Source organism: Zootoca vivipara, chromosome 16 (genome assembly GCF_965207765.1).
Source record: "Zootoca vivipara chromosome 16, rZooViv2.hap1.1, whole genome shotgun sequence".
In the NCBI taxonomy this organism is placed as follows: Eukaryota; Metazoa; Chordata; class Lepidosauria; order Squamata; family Lacertidae; genus Zootoca; species Zootoca vivipara.
The window spans coordinates 31,852,212-31,871,147 of NC_142599.1; the positions used below are offsets into that span (position 1 = coordinate 31,852,212).

Below are 18,936 nucleotides of genomic sequence, written 5' to 3' on the forward strand. Positions count from 1 at the left end.
AATATTTACAATATTTTATCGCATACTTTCTTAAAGTCCTTGCAACACTTAGTATTGCTTTAGTCATACTTCCCATATTGTTCTTATTCTCATAATGATCCTTAACAATTCGTGGTGCGGTAGTAATCTATTTTACTTCTAATTGGTCTAGTCACACATTCTATCAATATATTTCATAAATTTACTCCATTCTTTCACATGGGCTTCATTGCCCTGGTATCTGATCTCAGCCGTTAATTTAGCTATTTCCAAATATTCTATCATTTTCTGTTGCCATTCCTCTAGTGATGGAAGTTGCTTTTGTTTCCATAACTTTGCCATAAGGATCCTAGCCCGTCGTTGCATAGAGGAAATTTTTAAAATCATTTTTCTCTATATCTACTCCGACCATCCCCAATAGGAAGGTCTCTGGTGTTTTTTTGAAAGTGTAACGTAGTATTCTTTTCAGCTCATTATATATACTTTCCCAAAAGATTTTTACTTTATCACATTTCCACCACATGTGGATAAAGTCCCCATCTTTTTCACCACATTTCCAACACCTTTTGTCTCCAGTTTTATACATCTTTGCTAACCTGGTCAGGGTGATGTACCACCTATACATCATCTTAAATAAGTTCTCTTTCAGCATTACACATGCTGTAAATTTGATTCCGGTGTTCCATAGTTTATACCATTTTTCAAGTTCAATATTGTGGCCGATGTCAATGGCTCAGTGAATCATCACGGATTTTACTGCTTCATTCATCTTTGGTATTCCATTCCAATAGGAATTCATAGATCTTAGTTATCATTCTTATATTGGATTGAATTACCATTTTTTCCAGTTCTGAGACCCCACTTTGGAATCCTTTAGTTCTGTTCTCTCTCACAAATATATTATACAATTGGTGATATTCCAACCACCCTGCCAGTCTGTCCTTTAATCCCTCATAAGGTTTCAATTTGAAAGTTTTTGTGCTTTTATATTCAATTAGAAGATCCCGATAAGTTAACCACCTCCTGTCAGTATTTATTATTTTGACCGAATAAGCTTCTTGTGTTGACAACCACCAAGGTGTTTTTCGTTCCCACCAATCTTTATACCTTAACCAAACTTCATATAATGGTCTAATGATGGAATGATTTAGAAAATCTCTATGTACCTCCACTTTGTTATACCAGAGGTACGCATGCCACCCGAATCTGTTCTTAAAACCTTCAAGGTCAAGAATGTCTATATTTTCCAGATTCAACCAATCTTTTATCCAGGTTGTCACAGCCGCTTCGTAATACAATTTTATATCCGGGAGGGATAACCCTCCCCTTTCTCTTTTATCGGTAAGAAGCTTATACTTTATCCTAGGCTTCTTGCCCTGCCACACAAATCTGGATATTACCTTCTGCCATTCTTTAAAGATCGATTGGCCTGTGATGATAGATAAAGTTTGGAATAAAAATAACATTTTTGGGAGGAGCAACATTTTAATGGCAGCAATTCTACCCCAGAATGACAAATTCAACCTACTCCATGCTTCCAAGTTCACTTTCATCTCTTTCCAGGTTGGTTTGTAGCTGTCCTTATAAAGGTTGTTATTTATCTGAGACAGCCAAATGCCAAGGTATTTTACTTTATTAACAACCTTAATGCCTGAGTCTCTCTGGAGTAAATTTATTTGGTTGTCATTTAGATTTTTTGTCATCATTTTGGTATTGTCTTTATTTATTTTGAAGCCCGCAAGGGCTCCAAATTCTTCCATTTCCTGTAGTGCTTCTACCAGTGAAGTGCAAGGATCTTGCACTGTCACAACTAGGTCATCGGCAAATGCCTTGACCTTATATTATTTATTTCCATGTTTAATACCTGAGACCTTGTCTGATTCCCTGATTTTACACAACAGCACCTCCAAAGTTGAAATAAATAGGAGGGGGGAAAGGGGACACCCCTGTCTTGTTCCTTTTTGTATTGAAATGGGTTCAGATAATTCATTATTAATAATCAAAAACGCCATTTGTTGATTATATATTGCTTCAATACAGTTCATGTAACTTTGGCCTATACCCCATTGATACAAATTATTTTTCATAAATCTCCACGATATATTATCAAACGCTTTCTCAGCGTCAATAAAAATTAGAGCTGTCTGCTTATTTATTTTGGTATCTATAATTTCTATTAAGTTTAATATACTCCTTATATCAGGGGTGTCAAACTCAAATTCATCGGGGGCCGCATCAGCAGTTTGGTCACCCTCAAAGGGCCGGTTGTATCTGTAGGACTACGTGTCCACTCTTTATTCTCATAAATTATTGTCACTGCATTCAATTATTACTGTTTTTTGTAATAATGTAAGTAATAACTAGCTCTGAAAGCAGAAACATAGTCAGAATAATGGCAAGTAGATATTCAAAGGTACAATTATTGTACAATTTATTGAAAAATGATTTTTGGTAACTGCACTGGGTGGTGGAGGCTCGCTAGGGTTTCATGCAGGACCTTTGCAGAGCTACTAGTACCTGGAGATGCTGGGGTCCTTCTGCATGCAGGACAGATGTTCTGCCAGTGAGCCACCACCCTTCACCAAAGGGACTGGCTGAGGTTGACTCACTGAAGCTGCTCTCCTGGTTCCAGGGTTTAAGGGCCAGAAGTATAAAGCAGCATCCTATGTTTCTGAGGAGAGGGAGAGGGAGGGGAGGGGAGGGGAGGGGAGGGGAGGAAGGAAGGAAGGAAGGAAGGAAGGGGGAGTGGGAGGGAGAGAGGAAGGAAGGAAGGAAAGAGGGGAGAGAAAGAAGAGTAGGAAATAAGGAAGGGAATAAAGAAGGAAAGAAAAAGAAAGAGGGAGAGAAGACGGAAAGGGAGAAAGAAGGAAGGAAGTAGAGGGAAAGAAAGAATAAGAATGAGGGAGAGGAAGAAAGTTGGGAAGGATGGAAGGAAGGAAGGAAGTAAGGAAGGAATAAAGAAAGAAAAGAGGGAGCAGGAGGGAGAGAGGAAGGAAAGAGGTGAGAGAAAGAAGAGTAGGAAAGAAGGAATAAAGAATGAAAGAAAAAGAAAGAGGGAGAGAAGACAGAGATAAAGAAGGAAGGAAGGAGAGGGAAAGAAAGAATAAGAACGAGAGAGAGGAAGAAAGAAAGGGAGGAGGGGTCGCCGCCTTGATTCAGCGCCAGAAAAGAGCGCGAAGGGACCCAGGGGCAAAAAGCATTTCCCCGGCCCCAGCTTTGTTGGCACGGCGTTTCAGCAGCAAGGTCCCACTGCTGGGTCCTGCTGGCTGGGGCGCTCGGCGGGCCACATGACGAGGTCTGGCGGGCCGGATTTGGCCCCCGGGCCTTGTGTTTGACACCCATGCCTTATATTATTTCTTAATTGGCGTCTTGGCAGGAATCCAGCCTGATCTTGATGTATCTCAGATTCTATGGCCTTTTAAAGTCTTTGTGCCAATATATTCGTAAACAACTTATAAAGGTAAAGGTAAAGGGACCCCTGACCATTAGGTCCAGTCGTGACCGACTCTGGGGTTGCGCGCTCATCTCGCATTATTGGCCGAGGGAGCCGGCGTATAGCTTCCAGGTCATGTGGCCAGCATGACAAAGCTGCTTCTGGCAAACCAGAGCAGCACATGGAAACACCGTTTACCTTCCCGATGTAGCGGTTCCTATTTATCTACTTGCATTTTGACATGCTTTCGAACTGCTAGGTTGGCAGGAGCTGGGACCAAGCAACGGGAGCTCACCCCGTCGCAGGGATTCGAACCGCCGACCTTCTGATCAGCAAGCCCTAGGCTCAGTGGTTTAACCACAGCGCCACCTGGGTCCCAAACAACTTATAGTCTTCATTTAAAAGAGAAATTGGCCTATAGTTTTCACGTTTGTAGTGTCCACCCCCTGTTTGGGGATTAAAGTGATGTGGGCTTCTTCCCAAGATCTTCCCAATTTCTCAGCCATCTACCCGGTTGCTCGACGACCTTTGGTGCACAATCTGCATAAAGCTGCCCATTTACCTGCCGCGCAACTGTGTGCCTGGAAAGACCCCCAAAGTTCTCCTGTCATAGCCTCCTGTTCTTTCAACGTCTGTCTGTGAAAACACAGCTGGGCAAGCCAAACGTGTTTGCAGGAAAAATGTTTCCCATAAAACATTGAAATGCCGCAAAATGAATTTCCGGTATGTAATGCCTGTGGTTGGGGGTTGATCTATTAGGGCAAAGGAGTCAGGGTTTCACTAACCTCAGCCATTCTCTGCCTGCTGTCTTTCTAACAATCAGCTAGTGTAGGACACAGCACCCGCCTCGTCCTCCTGTCACAGAAGGGAGAAGGCGGATGGGAGCAAAACTAGAATTGTTTGGCTCTGCCTGTCACTGGCTCTGGCGCCACCTACTGTTGAAGTCCCTGCCCTCCACCCTACCAGTCCCCGACAAGCACCAACCAACCAACCAACCACTGAGCACAGTCTTGCTTTGTCTCCTTCCTCCAGCAAGTCGATGAGATCAGGCTGAAGATTGTGAACGATATAAAGTGCTGGAGTGGCAGGGTGGGGCTGTCCCCTGAACCTGTCTCGAAAATATGAAGGCTGTGAACTGTATCCAAAGTAGAGCCAGATTTAAATACAGTATATGCACAATAAACCATATTTTTTCTAAATTAGTATTAATTAGTATTTTTATTAAATTAGTATATTTTCTTGTGCTACAAAGTAAACAAATTTTAAAAAGGAAAAGCACATATAGCATCTCCACATCCAATTCATAGAGTCATTTTCACATCATATTCTGTAAAAGGTACTATTGTAATGGACATTGTGCAGCTCGGGAAATAGAGAGGGAGGAAGGGAGAGAGACTGGGATAATGCTATTTTCTTCTCTTGCATTGTGTTTGCGAGAGATTGGAGGTCGCAGAGCTTGCTTCGTAGCAGTGTGGTTTGTCCGTATAGGTGAGCTGGGCTGGGGCTAGGAAGGAGCCTAGTGTCTCCTGTGCCTTGATTCCCCAAAGGAAGCACGACCCTGGGGGAGTGCCTGGAACCTGCCGGAATTTTGCTACCACTCGGCAGAGCTTGAGGGAGACGCACCACCTTTGTAACAATATTGCAGAGAGATTACAGCCACGTTTATCTGCTTTTCGAAGCAACAATATTGCCCCCCAGAGGTTCTCCAATGCCAGGTTGATCCAGGATAGCATATTTTTGCAAGTAAATTCTCTAGCAGAATAGAATGTATTATTGTCTAGTGGAGAGCGCGCTAACAACTGAAAACAAAACTTACACAAAGAGAAAACGTTCCGATTTTTTCAGTCTACTTTTTGCACCAATAATATTCCCCCCAGAGGGAGGTGCACCGTTCCTGGAGGTACTGCAATACCAGGTCGATGCATGGAGTGGACGGAGCAAGCCCCTATTCCATCTCCCAGCTCCAAAAATCCATTTAATATATAGTCCTCAAATAGAGGACATATCAGATATTAAACTGATAAGAACAGATACTACACTTGATCTTAGCCAAAAGGCCGAGAAGCGATACCAACCTGAACAAAAATTGCCTGGGTCTCCTTTTCCAATACCTTTTGAAGTGTTGGTGGGTACTTGGCGCTGCAAAGCTCTCACCACCCCATCAGAATCAGCACCGTTTCCAATTCCACAAAATATACTCGGATAATGTTTCTGCTTCTGTTGTCCAGCTAAGCAGCTCTTGATGGACAGTTTAATCTCAAAAATAGTGGATTTAGACGATCTTGTCAATTTCTCAGCCGTCTGCCTGGTTGCTCTGATGGCCATTGGTGCTAAATCTGCATAAACCCGCCCATTTACCCGTCAGGGCTTCCGTTATTGTTAAGTCTCTGCGCGGCAGCAGAGGTCGCAAATGTTTTCCTTTCCTGTTCACTCCAGAGCATCCTGCAAACACACGTGTGCGAGCCGACCATTCGTGCTGAGTCTGACGTTAACATTAGCGCTCCTTAGCAAAGGGGTGTTTGCAAGAAAAAAAATATTTCCTGTGAAACCCTTAAAGGCTGCAAACGGAATTGCCAGCATATAATGACTGCAGACCGTCTGTCTGTCTGGTTTTTCACAGACCCTTTGAAAGTATTTACCTATAAAGCCAGATCCTTTTAAGATCACCTGAAGATTTACTTGCTTCTGCCCTTTCAGCTTTGAGCACGAAATGTACAGCCATGCCCTGAATTATTATGAAGACAGTTTCATTTTTATTGGTTTTCCTTAATAAATTTGAGGCAACTCTGCCTGCACATTAGCACGTTCATCCCAACCAGCAAATACATTTGAAATAAGAGTCGGAAGGATTTTGCTTCTGGGTGGTGCTAACATAACTTGACAGGTATTTACGGTAATTAGCAGGACCTGAGCAATTGGAAGAGCATTTACGGTACTTCCCGGGACAAGTTTTCCATGCGATCTATAAAGCAACGTTGGTTCATAAGGATTTCCCTTGCTTGATAGCTTTCTGTTCTCTGGAAGCATAATATCTGTGCAGATATTTCTCTCTGGAAATAAGGGCTATCCATGTTAATGGTGAGATAATTTCTATTGCACCAAAAGTCTGGCATCATGTATTACTGATGCCTCTGCTTTCCTTTCCTCCCTGCTTCAAGATTTCACACCCGTTTTCTGTGATGACTTTGTTCCATGCTTGATTTTGCATCTTAATGATTAAAAATAATAACGGGCTATGGTTTATTCAGGATCATCCGGCGGGATCCTAAATCGCATCCGTTCTTGTAAATGTTACGCTTGGAATAACTCCAAGTGGCCACCGGGGGACACTGTTGCCCTGCTTCAGAAAACAATCCTTGCAGATCTCTTCCCTCCTTTCTCTCTGCAGGAACTCAGCGCCCTTCCCTTTGGCCTTGCTGGTGTCCTGGAAAGCTGGAAACTCGCCGGATGATTTGGTTGCAACCTCTTTAGCTCCCCGCCACCCTTCTTCTCTGCTGGGCATCACTGGCTGGTGGCTATACCAGCTGCAGTCGATAGTTGATAGGAAACACTGCTGTCAAAAATGCTGTATTAGTACTGTAGTTCTTGTATTTACATGAAAACCAATAAAATTATTGGGGGGGATGCTGTTTAGAAGAGGAGGCGCTGGTCCTAATTTCTGTGGCTTTGTGTGCCAATTCCCCTGCCTCCCTTAAAAAAACAAAAAAAACCTTAAAATGACCTGTTCCGTAGAATGATGTATAAGTTGTTTTAGAAAATTGTGTGTGTGTGTGTGTGTTTTAATGGTGAAACAAACCCTTTAAAAACAGCAACAGCTGTTTTTCATGTTTTCATTCATCCTTTAAGCTTTCAGCAGTAGATTAATCAACTAAAGATTCAAGCTGATTAATCTAAGGCAGGCATTTCCCATCCCCACCAATAAATGGGGTTGAGGCTTAATTTATTACATTTTAAAATTCTCACTCTTCTTGCAAAGAACTCATGGCAGTGTTCAAGATTCTCCCCTTCTCACCTCCTGCCAGCCTTTATGAAGTAGGCTGTGTAACCTTCCAACCGTTAACTAAAATTATAAACGTTAAATGATTTATTATTATCCTATATAATAAAATGCAAGTGTCTCTGCGTCCAGTCCCTGTGTCCCTGCTACTGCGCATGTGCCCCACGGACACAGGGATTGGACGCAGAGACTGGACGCACACACACACACGCTCTCCCCACCCCCCCACCTACCGTTTCCCTGCGGCCACCAACCGCCGCTCCCGGACGGACTGAGCGTTGGCGGGGGGGGGGGGAGAGTGTGTGTGTGTGTGTGTCCAGCAAGGTCCTTGATCTGGCGGCCTGCCAGGTCGGCGCTGATCAGCGCTGTGCGAAGCACCGGATCGAGGAGCCGGTCTGCAGAGTCAGCGCCCAGCAACGCCGCACGGAACATCGCCTCCTCAATCCAGCACGGCGTTGCTGGGCGCTGACTGCAGACCGGCTCCTCGATCCGGTGCTCCGCGCAGCGCTCACATATGTTCTAGCACCCGTTTATTTAACGGGCTGAATGACACTAGTTACTTATAATTAAATAACTTTTTATAAAATCAGGCATTGAGCAAGTGGGTAGGGAAACGGTTTTCTCCTTCTTTCATAACACTTGAACACGGAAACATCCAATGAAGCTGAGTGACAAAAAGAAGTCCTTATTCACGCAGCACAGAGCAGAACTATGGAACTCACTGCCTCAGGATGCAGGGACGGTCGTGAGCTCGGATGGTTTTGAATGAGCATTAGACAAGTTCATGGAGAAGGCTATACCGGTGGCTACCGTCCCTGAGGGCTATGCTCTGCCTCCAAGGTCTGAGGCAGCAATACTTCTGCACCCCAGTTTCTGAAAACCACAAGAGGCGAGAATTCCTCTTCCACTCAGGTCTTGCTTGTCATGTATGGTTGTCATATGTACGGCTTGGGTGGCTTAAGGTGGCTCTGGGGATTGTGCAAAAAATAGTTAAGTATTTCAGCAGTTTCCTTTAAAAAAAAAAGTTCAGCAATTTGGAGGGGTCTTCCTGGTTTTTACTTTTTTGGAATATGGCAACCCTACTTGGGTTGGCTGCAGGGAGAACAGGATGCTGCTGGACTAGATGGGCCATGGGCCTGATCCTGCAGGGCTCTTCTAATGGATGGGTTGAGCCAGGCCTTGGCTAGCAAGCAGGATGTCGCAGACGCCTGGTTTCCCAGCTCAGGAGATGCAAGGCTGGCAGCTTCCACCGTCCAAGTCATTAGCAAGCGAAGCCTGTTTGCTTGACGTGTCTTCCTATAAAATGCAGGCAGCCGGTGCTGGAGGGGGGAGCGGGACCCATAAAAAAAAAAAAACACAGGCCGCGTCTGGCCCGCTTTAATTATCCTTGTAAATTAATCCGCCGCTCTCACTCAGTGCATGCAAATGCAATTTAATTATTGGCAGCAGAAGCTCGCTGGGGCGGAGGAAATGCACACAGCTCCCGGCTCACCCTCGCTCCCTGCGAAAGAGAGGCCACGGTGTGGTTGCCGGCTCATCTCCCCAGAGAGCGAGGCTTCCAAGAAATATGGTGCAAACTGATTAGGGAAATCGGCAACAGGCGTCTCTGGGGAATGTGGGAAAGGAAAAGGAGAAGCTGATTTATACTGCACAGATCCGACTCTTAGTGCTGCTGCTGCAGGCAGTGATTAATTAAATGCAATAATGAAATTAAGAGGTGATGTAGCAGCCGCAGGCTTTCGGAGCATCGGCTGGGCTAGGTGACCTCCAGGAAAGCCTGGTTAGGTACAAAGGAAGCTGCCTTATCAGAAGCCATTGGACCATCAAAGCCAGTACTGTCTGCACGGATTGGCAGTAGCTTGTCAGGCCTGGCCCAGCCCTACCTGGAGGTGACGCTGGAGATTTGAACCCGAGGCCCTCCACATGAAGTGCAGCTGCTCTGTCACTGAGTTATGGCCCTTTTTCTAACATTTAAGTGAGGTTCCAGTTCTGATTTTGAGTAGTGATCGGATTTAAACAGGAACAGAAAAAAGGTAAAGGACCCCTGACAGTTAAGTCCAGTCGCAGATGACTCTGGGGTTGTGGCGCTCATCTCGGTTCACAGGCCGAGGGAGCCGGCGTTTGTCCGCAGACAGTTTTTCCAGGTCATGTGGCCAGCATGACTAAGCCGCTTCTGGAGAAACCAGAGCAGCGCACGGAAACGCCGTTTACCTTCCCGCCGGAGTGGTACCTATTTATCTACTTGCATTTTTGATGTGCTTTCAAACTGCTAGGGTAGCAGGAGCTGGGACCGAGCAATGGGAGCTCATCCCGTTGCAGGGAATCGAACCACCAACCTTCTGATCGGCAAGCCCTAGGCTCTGTGGTTTAGACCACAGCGCCTCCCACGTCCCTTAACATAGGATGCTGCTTTATAGTGAATTGGAGACTATTGGCCCACCCAGTATTGGCTACACTGACTGGTAGCAGCACTCCGGGGCTTCAGGCATTGGTATTTCCCTATCCTACCTGGCTGTGGTTATTCAGTAGCAAGAACTGACTATTCTGCCCATGCTCAGGGGTGCATTTCTTGGTCGTTTCTGTGTATCCCCCACGACAAACACACCCCACCTGGTGCCATAGCTGTCAACTTTCGGATTTGAAAATAAGGGATCAGTAGCCTCACCTGTCCCGGGGACAGTCTACGCGGTATATCTAACAATCCAGGATAGCAGCGGGAAACGGTGCTGGAATAAGGGAGTTTCCCGCAAAAAAGGGAGGGTTGACAGCTATGCCTGGTGCTGTGCAAGCCGTGGCTGGTAGAGAGGGCTGTTTGCGGCTGCTTAGAAATCACGACTGGCAGCGTTTCCAAGATTAAGTCAGGACGGGAGTTACAAATGCACCGAAATTCTACAGACATGCAGGAAAATAAATACAGGATGTGGTGTTACTACGGTACTACTACTACTACTACCAACCCATCTTTCTTCTAACGAGCGCTCCAAGGGGATTCTATCCCTCACAACACCCCTGTCGGGAAGGTCATCCTGAGCAGGGATTTGAACCTTGATCTCCCCGCAGCCCTTCTCCAATACACATTCTGCCACTACGCTAGGTGCGATATCCAGTCTCCTGAAAATATCGACGATCTTTTTCCTTTAAAAAAATATTACTAACGAAGAAAACAAGTTTCTAGTCCTTAACACAAGTTTCCAGTTCCTAATGTGGATCGGCGGGGAAGAGGGGAGTTGACTAGGGAGGCGTGGCTTAGAACTCTGGTTTGAATGACAAAGAGGAGGAAAGGAAGGAGGGAGGAGATGGGGCGTGGTTTAGGAGCTTGATTTCCCATTGGCTGGTGCGCTTCCCCCTTCAACTTCCACGCCCACAACCCCCGTTGCTAGGATACGCCCCAAACAAAGGCGCAGAGGAGCCAGCATGGCCGCGCACTTCAGTTCTGGCCAGGTGAGGGCATGGGGGGTGGGCGGAGAGAAGAGGCTGCCCCCCATTGAAACCACCCCTTATATTTCCAAAATAAGACGCTTGAAATAAAGGGGGAAGGGAGGGGAGGATGGGATTGCTCAGGCCAAGGAGAAATTGTTTAGGGAAGCTTTTAATATTTGATGAATGATTCTATTTTAATATTTTGTTGGAAGTCGCCCAGTGTGGCTGGGGAAACGCAGCCAGATGAGCGGGGTATAAATAATAAATTATTATTATTATTATTATTCCCCCCATTCCTCCCTACTGTGAGGAGTTTCATTCCCCCATCTTAGTTCAGAGGCAGGCCTTCTTTGCTATTTGATCCAAAACTCCTATGAAGAGGCAAACTTCAACACTTCAACATATCCCCCAAACAACACTTCAACATATCCCCCAAACAACCATTTGCAATAAAGCCCTTATGGGGGAATATTTTGCCCCCTCCCTTGAAGTGAGACCCCCCTCCTCATTTTGGAGAGGACTGTAGACTGTAGCTTGCCCACTCCTTGCCCCGTTTAAACTCTCCTCAAGGGTCTACCAGTCACAAGCTTTCCACTTCCTCCCATCTGGGAACCCACCCACCCTCTCTCCCCAGGAAGGAAAACCCTTTCACCCTCTTCTCACAGTGGCCAAACAAATGCCCCCATGGCATAGCTGCCAAGTTTTCACTTTTCTCGCGAGGAAGCCTATTCAGCATAAGGGAAAATCCCTGTAAAAAAGGGATAACTTGGCAGCTATGCCCCATGGGAATCCTGCAAGCAAGACCTGGTTGCAATGAGCCACCCCCTCTCCTCATTTTTCAACTGCTCCTTCCCTTCTCTCTGCACCCCCCCCCCCGCTTTTGGCACATTATATTCTGCTTCCTGGGGAGGGGTAATGAGCTCTACAGCAGCCCCCCTCCCCCAATGACATTTCTGCCCCACTTTGCTCATATATTTCATTTCATGACCATGAGGACTAGGAACTTACTGGATTTCTTTAAAAGTGAAAGACAAGGTTCCCTTCCACATACACACACACTTCTTCTTTATCACTCGGTATTCTGGGACCAGCACTAAACCTGCCGCATCTCAGCTCTGCTGCCGTGGGGTTTCATTGCCCCATCTCAAATCCCCCCTTTGTTTTGCAGTATGAAGATGCGTACATTCCTAAGAATTTGCAGAATTGGAACCTTCCCAGAGTCGCTAAGGAGGTGAGTTTCCTCTGGAAGCAAGAGTGGAATGAGCGGACTTTGGAGATAGGCTGAGGTCTGGTGCGCTCCTACAACAGAATAAGGCTCACCCTTTTACCAGTGTTGGGCAAACTCTTGTGTTTGCTTTGAACAGTTTACTGCATATTTTGATTATGGAGGTTGACCTTTTAATGTTTTCAGGGGATTACTTTATTGTATCTTTGTTATGGACGCTTTTATATATTTTACGGTTTGTGTTGTGGTTTTTATAACCTCTAAGAAGCCGATTTTGGCATTAAGTGCGATAAAAATTAATAAATGAATATAGTAAAATTCAATTAAGGGCACACTTATTGTCACCATCATCTTCTGCTGCATATTTATATAAATCGTGGGTTGTATCTAATATTGGTGACACTAATTGGTGTGGTGCAGTGGTTAGAGTGTCAGGCTAGGACCTGGAAGAGACCAGGGTTCAAATTCCCTCTTGGCCATGAAACTCACTGGGTGACCTCAGGCCAATCCGTGCCTCTCAGCCTAACCTACCTCACAGGGTTGTTGTGGGGATTAGGGGAGGGGGAAGAGAGCCATGTATGCCACCTTGAGCTCCTTGAAGAAGAAAAAGGGATGTATAAATGCAATCCATGCTCAGAATAAAATTAATGTACATGAATAACCTGGAACCATTACGTTCAGTTAAATTCTCTAAGTAGAACTTATTTATTTTTAAAAAATATGCTGCTATTTTTAAAAAATATGCCACAACAACTGTACATTAAACCATACAATAAAAGCCGTATAAAAAATTTAAATCAGTTAACTATTGTGAAAAGCGGTATTCTTAATTGCCTACATAAGCCTGACAGAATGGAAACTCTTTCAGCAGGGGCCTCCTGAATATCTAGTGGTGGAGAGTTCCACAAGACAGGCTGATGACATTAAAAGCCTGGTTCCTCGTTGTTGTCATCAAAGGAGCCTTGCCAACTCAGGGAAACTTGGTTGGATACAACCCTTAGTAAACAGAGTGCTGCTCCTTCTCTATTTGGCCTTCCTCCTCCATTCCTCCTGTCTTCATTCTCCTCCCATCTTCTCCTCTGCAGCACCCCTCTGCCCGGGAAGGTTACACGCAGTTTATAGCCAATGACCGAGGACATCTGCTTCCAACAGTTCCACGCTCCAAGGTGAGGCTCTGCTCTAAGCACGGGGAAATCTCAGGCCTGGGGGCTGAATGTGGCCTTTCAGGACTTTTGTGTGGCCCTCAGGACTCTCCCTAGGCCACGCCCCTTACGGACTGCCTGCCACACACCTTAAACCCTGATAATTCCTATGATTTGCCTGAATGGATGCCCTCCTAGCCAACCCCAGCTGGCAGGCCAATGGGCAGGGATGGTGGGCGCTGGAGCCCTGCCATATAGCGCATGGTTAAACAGTGGGATTTGTTCCCACAAGAGGTAGTGATAGCCACCCACTTAGATGGATTTAAAAAGCGGATTGAGTGAATTCCTGGAGGATCAGGCTATCAACAGCTACAAGTTGTGATGGTGATGTTCACTCGCCAGTGTTCACCCTCTGAATACCAGTTTCTGGTCTCAAAAGTGGGCAGAGTTGCTTTGGCTCTCAAGTCCCGCTTGTTGGCTGCGCATTGGAGCAGCTGGCTGTCCGCTGCGAGAAAAGGATGCTTGGCTCCATCAATAGCCTTTAGCGACAATGGCTATGTTCTCCCTCCACTGTGGGAGACAGCAATGTGCCACTGAGTTTCTGGGAATCACAGATGTTGGAGATTTGCTGTTGCACTTTTTTAGTTTTAAAATATAATTTTATTAGTTTTTTACACGAAATTTGACGTTATTCCTTTGGACATAATAACTTATTACATTCTGCCTTCCCATCCTTGCGTCCGTGATGCTCCTGTTGTTATTCCTTTATCTGCTGCCACAACAGCTGTTTATTTTCTATTGTATTATAACCTATTTTACCATCGTTCATTTATTCTCCTTCCCTTGCCTATTATTCAAATCCCGCTCGCGATTTATTTGGCTGTAGTTTTTTATCAGATAGTCCGACTAGAACCTCCAACTCTTGGACCATGTTCTCATCTTTTTGACCTCTTATTTCTGCTGTCAACTTTGCCATCTCTGCATAGTACACTAACTTCAAAATCCGTTCTTCTTCCGTTGGGAAAGAAGGTCCCTTTGTGCTCAGGTCCTGCTTGGCGGCTTCCCCCATAGTCACCTGGCTGGCCATGACGAGAACAGGATGCTGGACTCAATGGGCCTCTTGGCCTGAGCCAGCCGCTGGGCTCACGGTTTGCGTCCTTGCGTCCCACACGTGTGCTTGAGCCCCCTCCCTCCTCGCCCCCCTACAGGCCTCTCCTTGGGGAACATACATGGGCACATGGGATATGCCCCTGAAGATCCCCCCGGCCAAGGTGAACCTCACGTCCCGCTCAGTGAACGCAGCCGCCCATCTCACCGAGTGGATCAGCAAGTCCACAGCCTTGAACAACGCCTGTAACGGGTTCTGCCCGGAAGTCACCGGCAAGGTAAAATGGGGTGGGGTGGGGTAAGGGGTTGGTGTTTGGACACACCTGTAGGTCAAGCAGGACAGCCAGGGAGCCTTTGCGGAATCCAAGGTCATTTGCACCATTCATTTGAAGCACGCTTAACACACATGTACATCACAGGCCGCACCCTGCAAAGAGCTGCCGTTCCTGGCATGGGGGCGCCCTTAACAAACAGCAGACCAAGGGCCCCCGTTTTCCAGGGACAGATTTACAGAAGCCATCCCGGTTTCTGATTTGATCCTGGAATGTCCTGCTTTTCCTTAAAGGTAAAGGGACACCTGACTGTTAGGTCCAGTCGCAGACGGCTCTGGGGTTGCGACGCTCATCTTGCTTTACTAGCCGAGGCAACTGGCGTACAGCTTCCAGGTCATGTGGCCAGCATGACTAAGCTGCTTCTGGCAAACCGAAGCAGCACACGGAAACACCCGTTTACCTTCCCGCCGGAGCGGTACCTAATTATCTACTTGCACTTTGACGTGCTTTGGAACTGCTAGGTTGGCAAGAGCAGGGACCGAGCAACGGGAGGGTATGAAACAGCAGTTGAATTCTTGGAGAGCTGCTGCCAGGCAGTTTAGATAATTCTGAACTGTACTTCCCTATATTTGTATCTTTGCTGAAGGGCTGTTGCTCCCAGGTTCAATCCCCAGGATCTCCAGGTAGTGAGCTGCTGCCAGTCAGTGTTGGCAATGCTACAATAGATGGAGCAATAGTCTGAGTCATTGCGGAAATCCCCTTCCTATGCTCCTATCAGCTGCAGGCAGCATAATCAATGGCTGGGCATGATGGGAGTCGTAGTCCCAACAAACAAGCTGGAGGATGTGAGGTTAAGGAAGCTGGCCATAGACAGGCCTCTCTTTCTGGCCGTGTGCAAGGCACGACTCCTCCCAAAGAATCATGGGAACTGTAGTTTTCTGCACACAGAGCTATTGTTCCCAGCACCCTCAACAAATGAGAGTCGCCAGGATTCTCTGGGGGGGAGAGCTATGTGCTTAAAATGTTTCCCAAGTGTGCTTTAAATGTGTACGGTGTGGATGCGACCCAAATCTCATGCTTGCCATACAGATAGCTGTGAGATCAGAGAAAGAGGTTAACTGTAAAATGTACCTTAAAACTGTTGAAAGGAAATGCTAGAGTGATGCAGTTTTATCCTGACAGGCTTATGCAGTTGTTTTGACATTTTCTTGAGTTGCCAGTCATTTTAATGATTGATCTGTACTGCTTTAAATGGTTCCCCTCCGCCCCCCTGTTTGTATATCGCTGTACTCTGCCCAGATACATGTATAAGGAAACTTTTTTAGATAGTTAAGGAGGATAGAGGGCACAAGAAATGTTTAGGAAATCAGGCAACTTTTGGAGAATTGGGGAAGGGCTGTAGAACATCTGCTTTCCATGCAGAAGGCTGGGGAAATCGCTCTTTCTGAAAGGGCCGCTGCCAGTCAGTGCAGACAATATTGATATAGATGGACCAACAGTGACCCTCCACTGTATCCGATTGGCAGGAGATGCAGTACAGACAGGTGTATTTAAACAATGGAAGTCGCTGCTGCAGGATGATGTCTTTAATTAATTATTTTATTTTATTAGATTTATTTATTAGTGATTTCTGCAGTGATGGGCAACCCCCTATTCTCTCCCTCCCAAATCCCCACAGCCAAGCGACCCTCCACCACGCATTTGCAAACAGACGCCCGTCAAAGGTGGCCCATCGCCCAGAAAAGCCTCGGAGCGCCCCGGCACGGTGGGGAAGATGCCTGCTGAGGAAGACATTGCAGCCAGAGGACCCGCCACCCCCCAGGGCCCCCTCTCCCGCCAGCCCGGTTGCATTGACGTCCGCATGAAAGACGACGACGGCTTGCCAGATGCCCAGCAGATGGAGCCCAAGGAACCCAGACCTCGAGCCCCCAGCGAGATCCCAGTCTCGCGCCAGCCCGGTTCGATGGATGTCCGCATGAAAGAAAACGGGAGCCCCAAAATCCCATCCCCGAGCCGCCCCACCTCCAGGGAGCCTGCGGCCAGGAGGGCCGCCTCGGCAGAGGCCCCTGCTTCGGGCTGGACCCGGTCGCTGGAAGGGAAACCCAAAGGGTTCAGCACCCCCGAGCTCTTGGCTTCATGTCGCCCAGGCTCCATGGAAGCCAATCCCCGGAGCCCGCCTTTGGCTGAAGCCCTGGCGTCTAGCCGGCCCACCACGAAGGGCAGCCTTGCAGCGCTAGATGTCCGGAAGACCCCGCTAGACATGGATGCGGATTGGCGGGAGAAGGGAGCCTCTCCTCAACCCCTCCATGGCCTGGAGGAGCTGTCCAGTTAGAACCAGTCCGCCTGGAAATTGAAAAATTCTATTACCAATGAGTTGAAAGTTGAAAACAAGCCATTCTGCTCAGTCTGTCGAGACGTCCTGGGGTGCTTGCATGTGTTTCTCTTTCCCTGTCTCCTACCCTCTCACCTTGCCCCACCTTGGGGCTTCTCCCCACCCCGCTGCCCTCTCCCCCCTCTCCCCCAGCTCCCCAGCTCTGTTCCACCTAGCACAAAACACCTTCCATCCATGCAATTCTCCACTCGCCTGAACCTCAGGACAAATGAAAAAAGGAAGGGGGTTAAAGCCCTGCCTGAGAGACATTGCCCAGGAGATGACCTGCCCGAACAAGCGGGTAGCAAGACAATCAACCCGAGCTTTGCCAATCAGAAAATTAAATAATTACAACCACAGGGCCCGCTGATGATGGAATGGGTGTTTTCATGGTAATAGACACTAAATAAAGCTAACCCCAAAAATCACAGTTTCCCCAGAGGTCCTGATTTTTATTTTTATTTAAAGAACACGAGGGCTGCCGGCAGCTCAAAGGAATGTCAAATCGATTTGCCGTGTGCACTTTGATTTCATTAAGGCCGTCTTCCTCTGTACAGATTTATCCGGGCAGAAGCTCCATTGGGCTTTTTTCAGAGTTGACAAGGATAGGATAAGCTGCCCATTTGTGGACAAGTAAAGAAGTTAATGGTCTGAAGAGAAAAATATCTGCCTGTTTCCGGACAGAGCTAGCAATGTCTTGGATAAGAGGCATTGCTTCCTGGGTGTGAGAGGAGATGACGCCTCTTCCAGGAGGGTATTTTAGCATTAACTCCTGCGAGAGAAGGTGTGTCTTTTCCAAGATGGAATGAAAAGAGGTCACATTCCCTTCTGGGGGGCGGCACATGCAGGTGGCAAAGGGGCCAGAGGCAAAAGTGGGTGGAGTAATGGATGCAAATTTTAGCTTTCTACCTAGGCTACATGATTCCACACCCAGCCACCCCTGTCTTTGATCCAGGCAAGTGAGAGGCATCAGAGTTCAAGGACATAATTCCAGCCAGGCAAGGAGGTGCAAAGCACGGCTAGAGAGGGGTGTTGCCTGGGGAAGAGTCTTGAGGGCCAAACAGAGGCACCTCGGGGACCACATTCAGCTCCCAGATCTGAGGTTATCCACTTCCGCTCTAGGTCGTTGATTTGCCTGGTTGTTCTTGCTCTCTACAAGAATCTTCTCCCAGTGCTCAACAGAAATGTACCCTCGCCTAAGATAAGCCCACGAAATCTTGCCCTGCCTTGTGAGAGCAAAGCCCTGATGCAGACTAAGAGCACCCCCCTTGGAAGGTGTGAAAGGAGCCCCCTAAGCTACATTCTGCCACAGACAGGGTTGCCAGGTCAGGAGCAGCATCCCGGACCCTGAGATTTCAGGACTCAAACCTGAGACTCAGTGTAGGGCTGCAGTGATGCCCTTTGGCATTAAGTCTATACAATAATTTCAGATATGAAGATTAAATGGGAGGGAGGGGAGAAGCACAGCTCCCCTTTCCCAAGTGCCCTGTCTATACAGTAATTGCAGTCAACTTCTGTTGGGCTAAAGCTTACAAGTGCTCTTGCTCACCTGGAGATTCAAGCGCCCCCCCCCCCCCGCCACCTGAGGGTGGTCAGACAAACCTGGAGACTTGCAAGTCGCAGTCTGGCAACCACAGCCACAGAGGATTGCTGTCCCTCCCGGGAAATGCCTGCCATTATTAACCTTTCCCGTTGCGCAACTCCCCAATGAGCTTTTTTGAGGGATCTGTTTGGGAAATGCCATTTGGAGAAGGGGATGGGGAAGACACACACTCGACACACTGCATCCTGAAAGCAACAGCATTGGTGTGGCACCCCCTGCAGCTCGGTCAAGCCAGTCGTGTCACCCTGAAACCACCTCTGTAGAAAGCAACAGATAAACCCCATAACCTCTTGCCTGTTAATGCCAAGCACATTTAAAAAAGGGATGTGTGTGTGTGTTTGGGAGAAACCAAGCTAATTGGTTGACTTGAAAGCTGCTGGTTCTGGG

At 47.1% G+C, this 18,936-nt stretch overlaps 1 protein-coding gene and 1 non-coding gene across 2 annotated transcripts; one reads left to right on the top strand and one right to left on the bottom strand.

Annotated features, from left to right (window-relative positions):
• Positions 1-5,290: 5,290 nt before the first annotated feature.
• On the bottom strand, positions 5,291-5,481 carry LOC118076612 (U2 spliceosomal RNA). The gene has a single exon (XR_004691520.1). It is a non-coding gene; the product is annotated as a U2 spliceosomal RNA (small nuclear RNA).
• A 5,193-nt stretch (positions 5,482-10,674) lies between these two features.
• Positions 10,675-17,376, top strand: CFAP126 (cilia and flagella associated protein 126). The gene is made up of 5 exons (XM_035097538.3): positions 10,675-10,850; positions 11,998-12,060; positions 13,140-13,220; positions 14,405-14,581; positions 16,254-17,376. The coding sequence occupies exons 1-5, from the start codon at positions 10,824-10,826 to the stop codon at positions 16,905-16,907; spliced, it is 1,002 nt and encodes a 333-aa protein (XP_034953429.1). The 5' UTR covers positions 10,675-10,823; the 3' UTR covers positions 16,908-17,376.
• Positions 17,377-18,936: the final 1,560 nt, after the last annotated feature.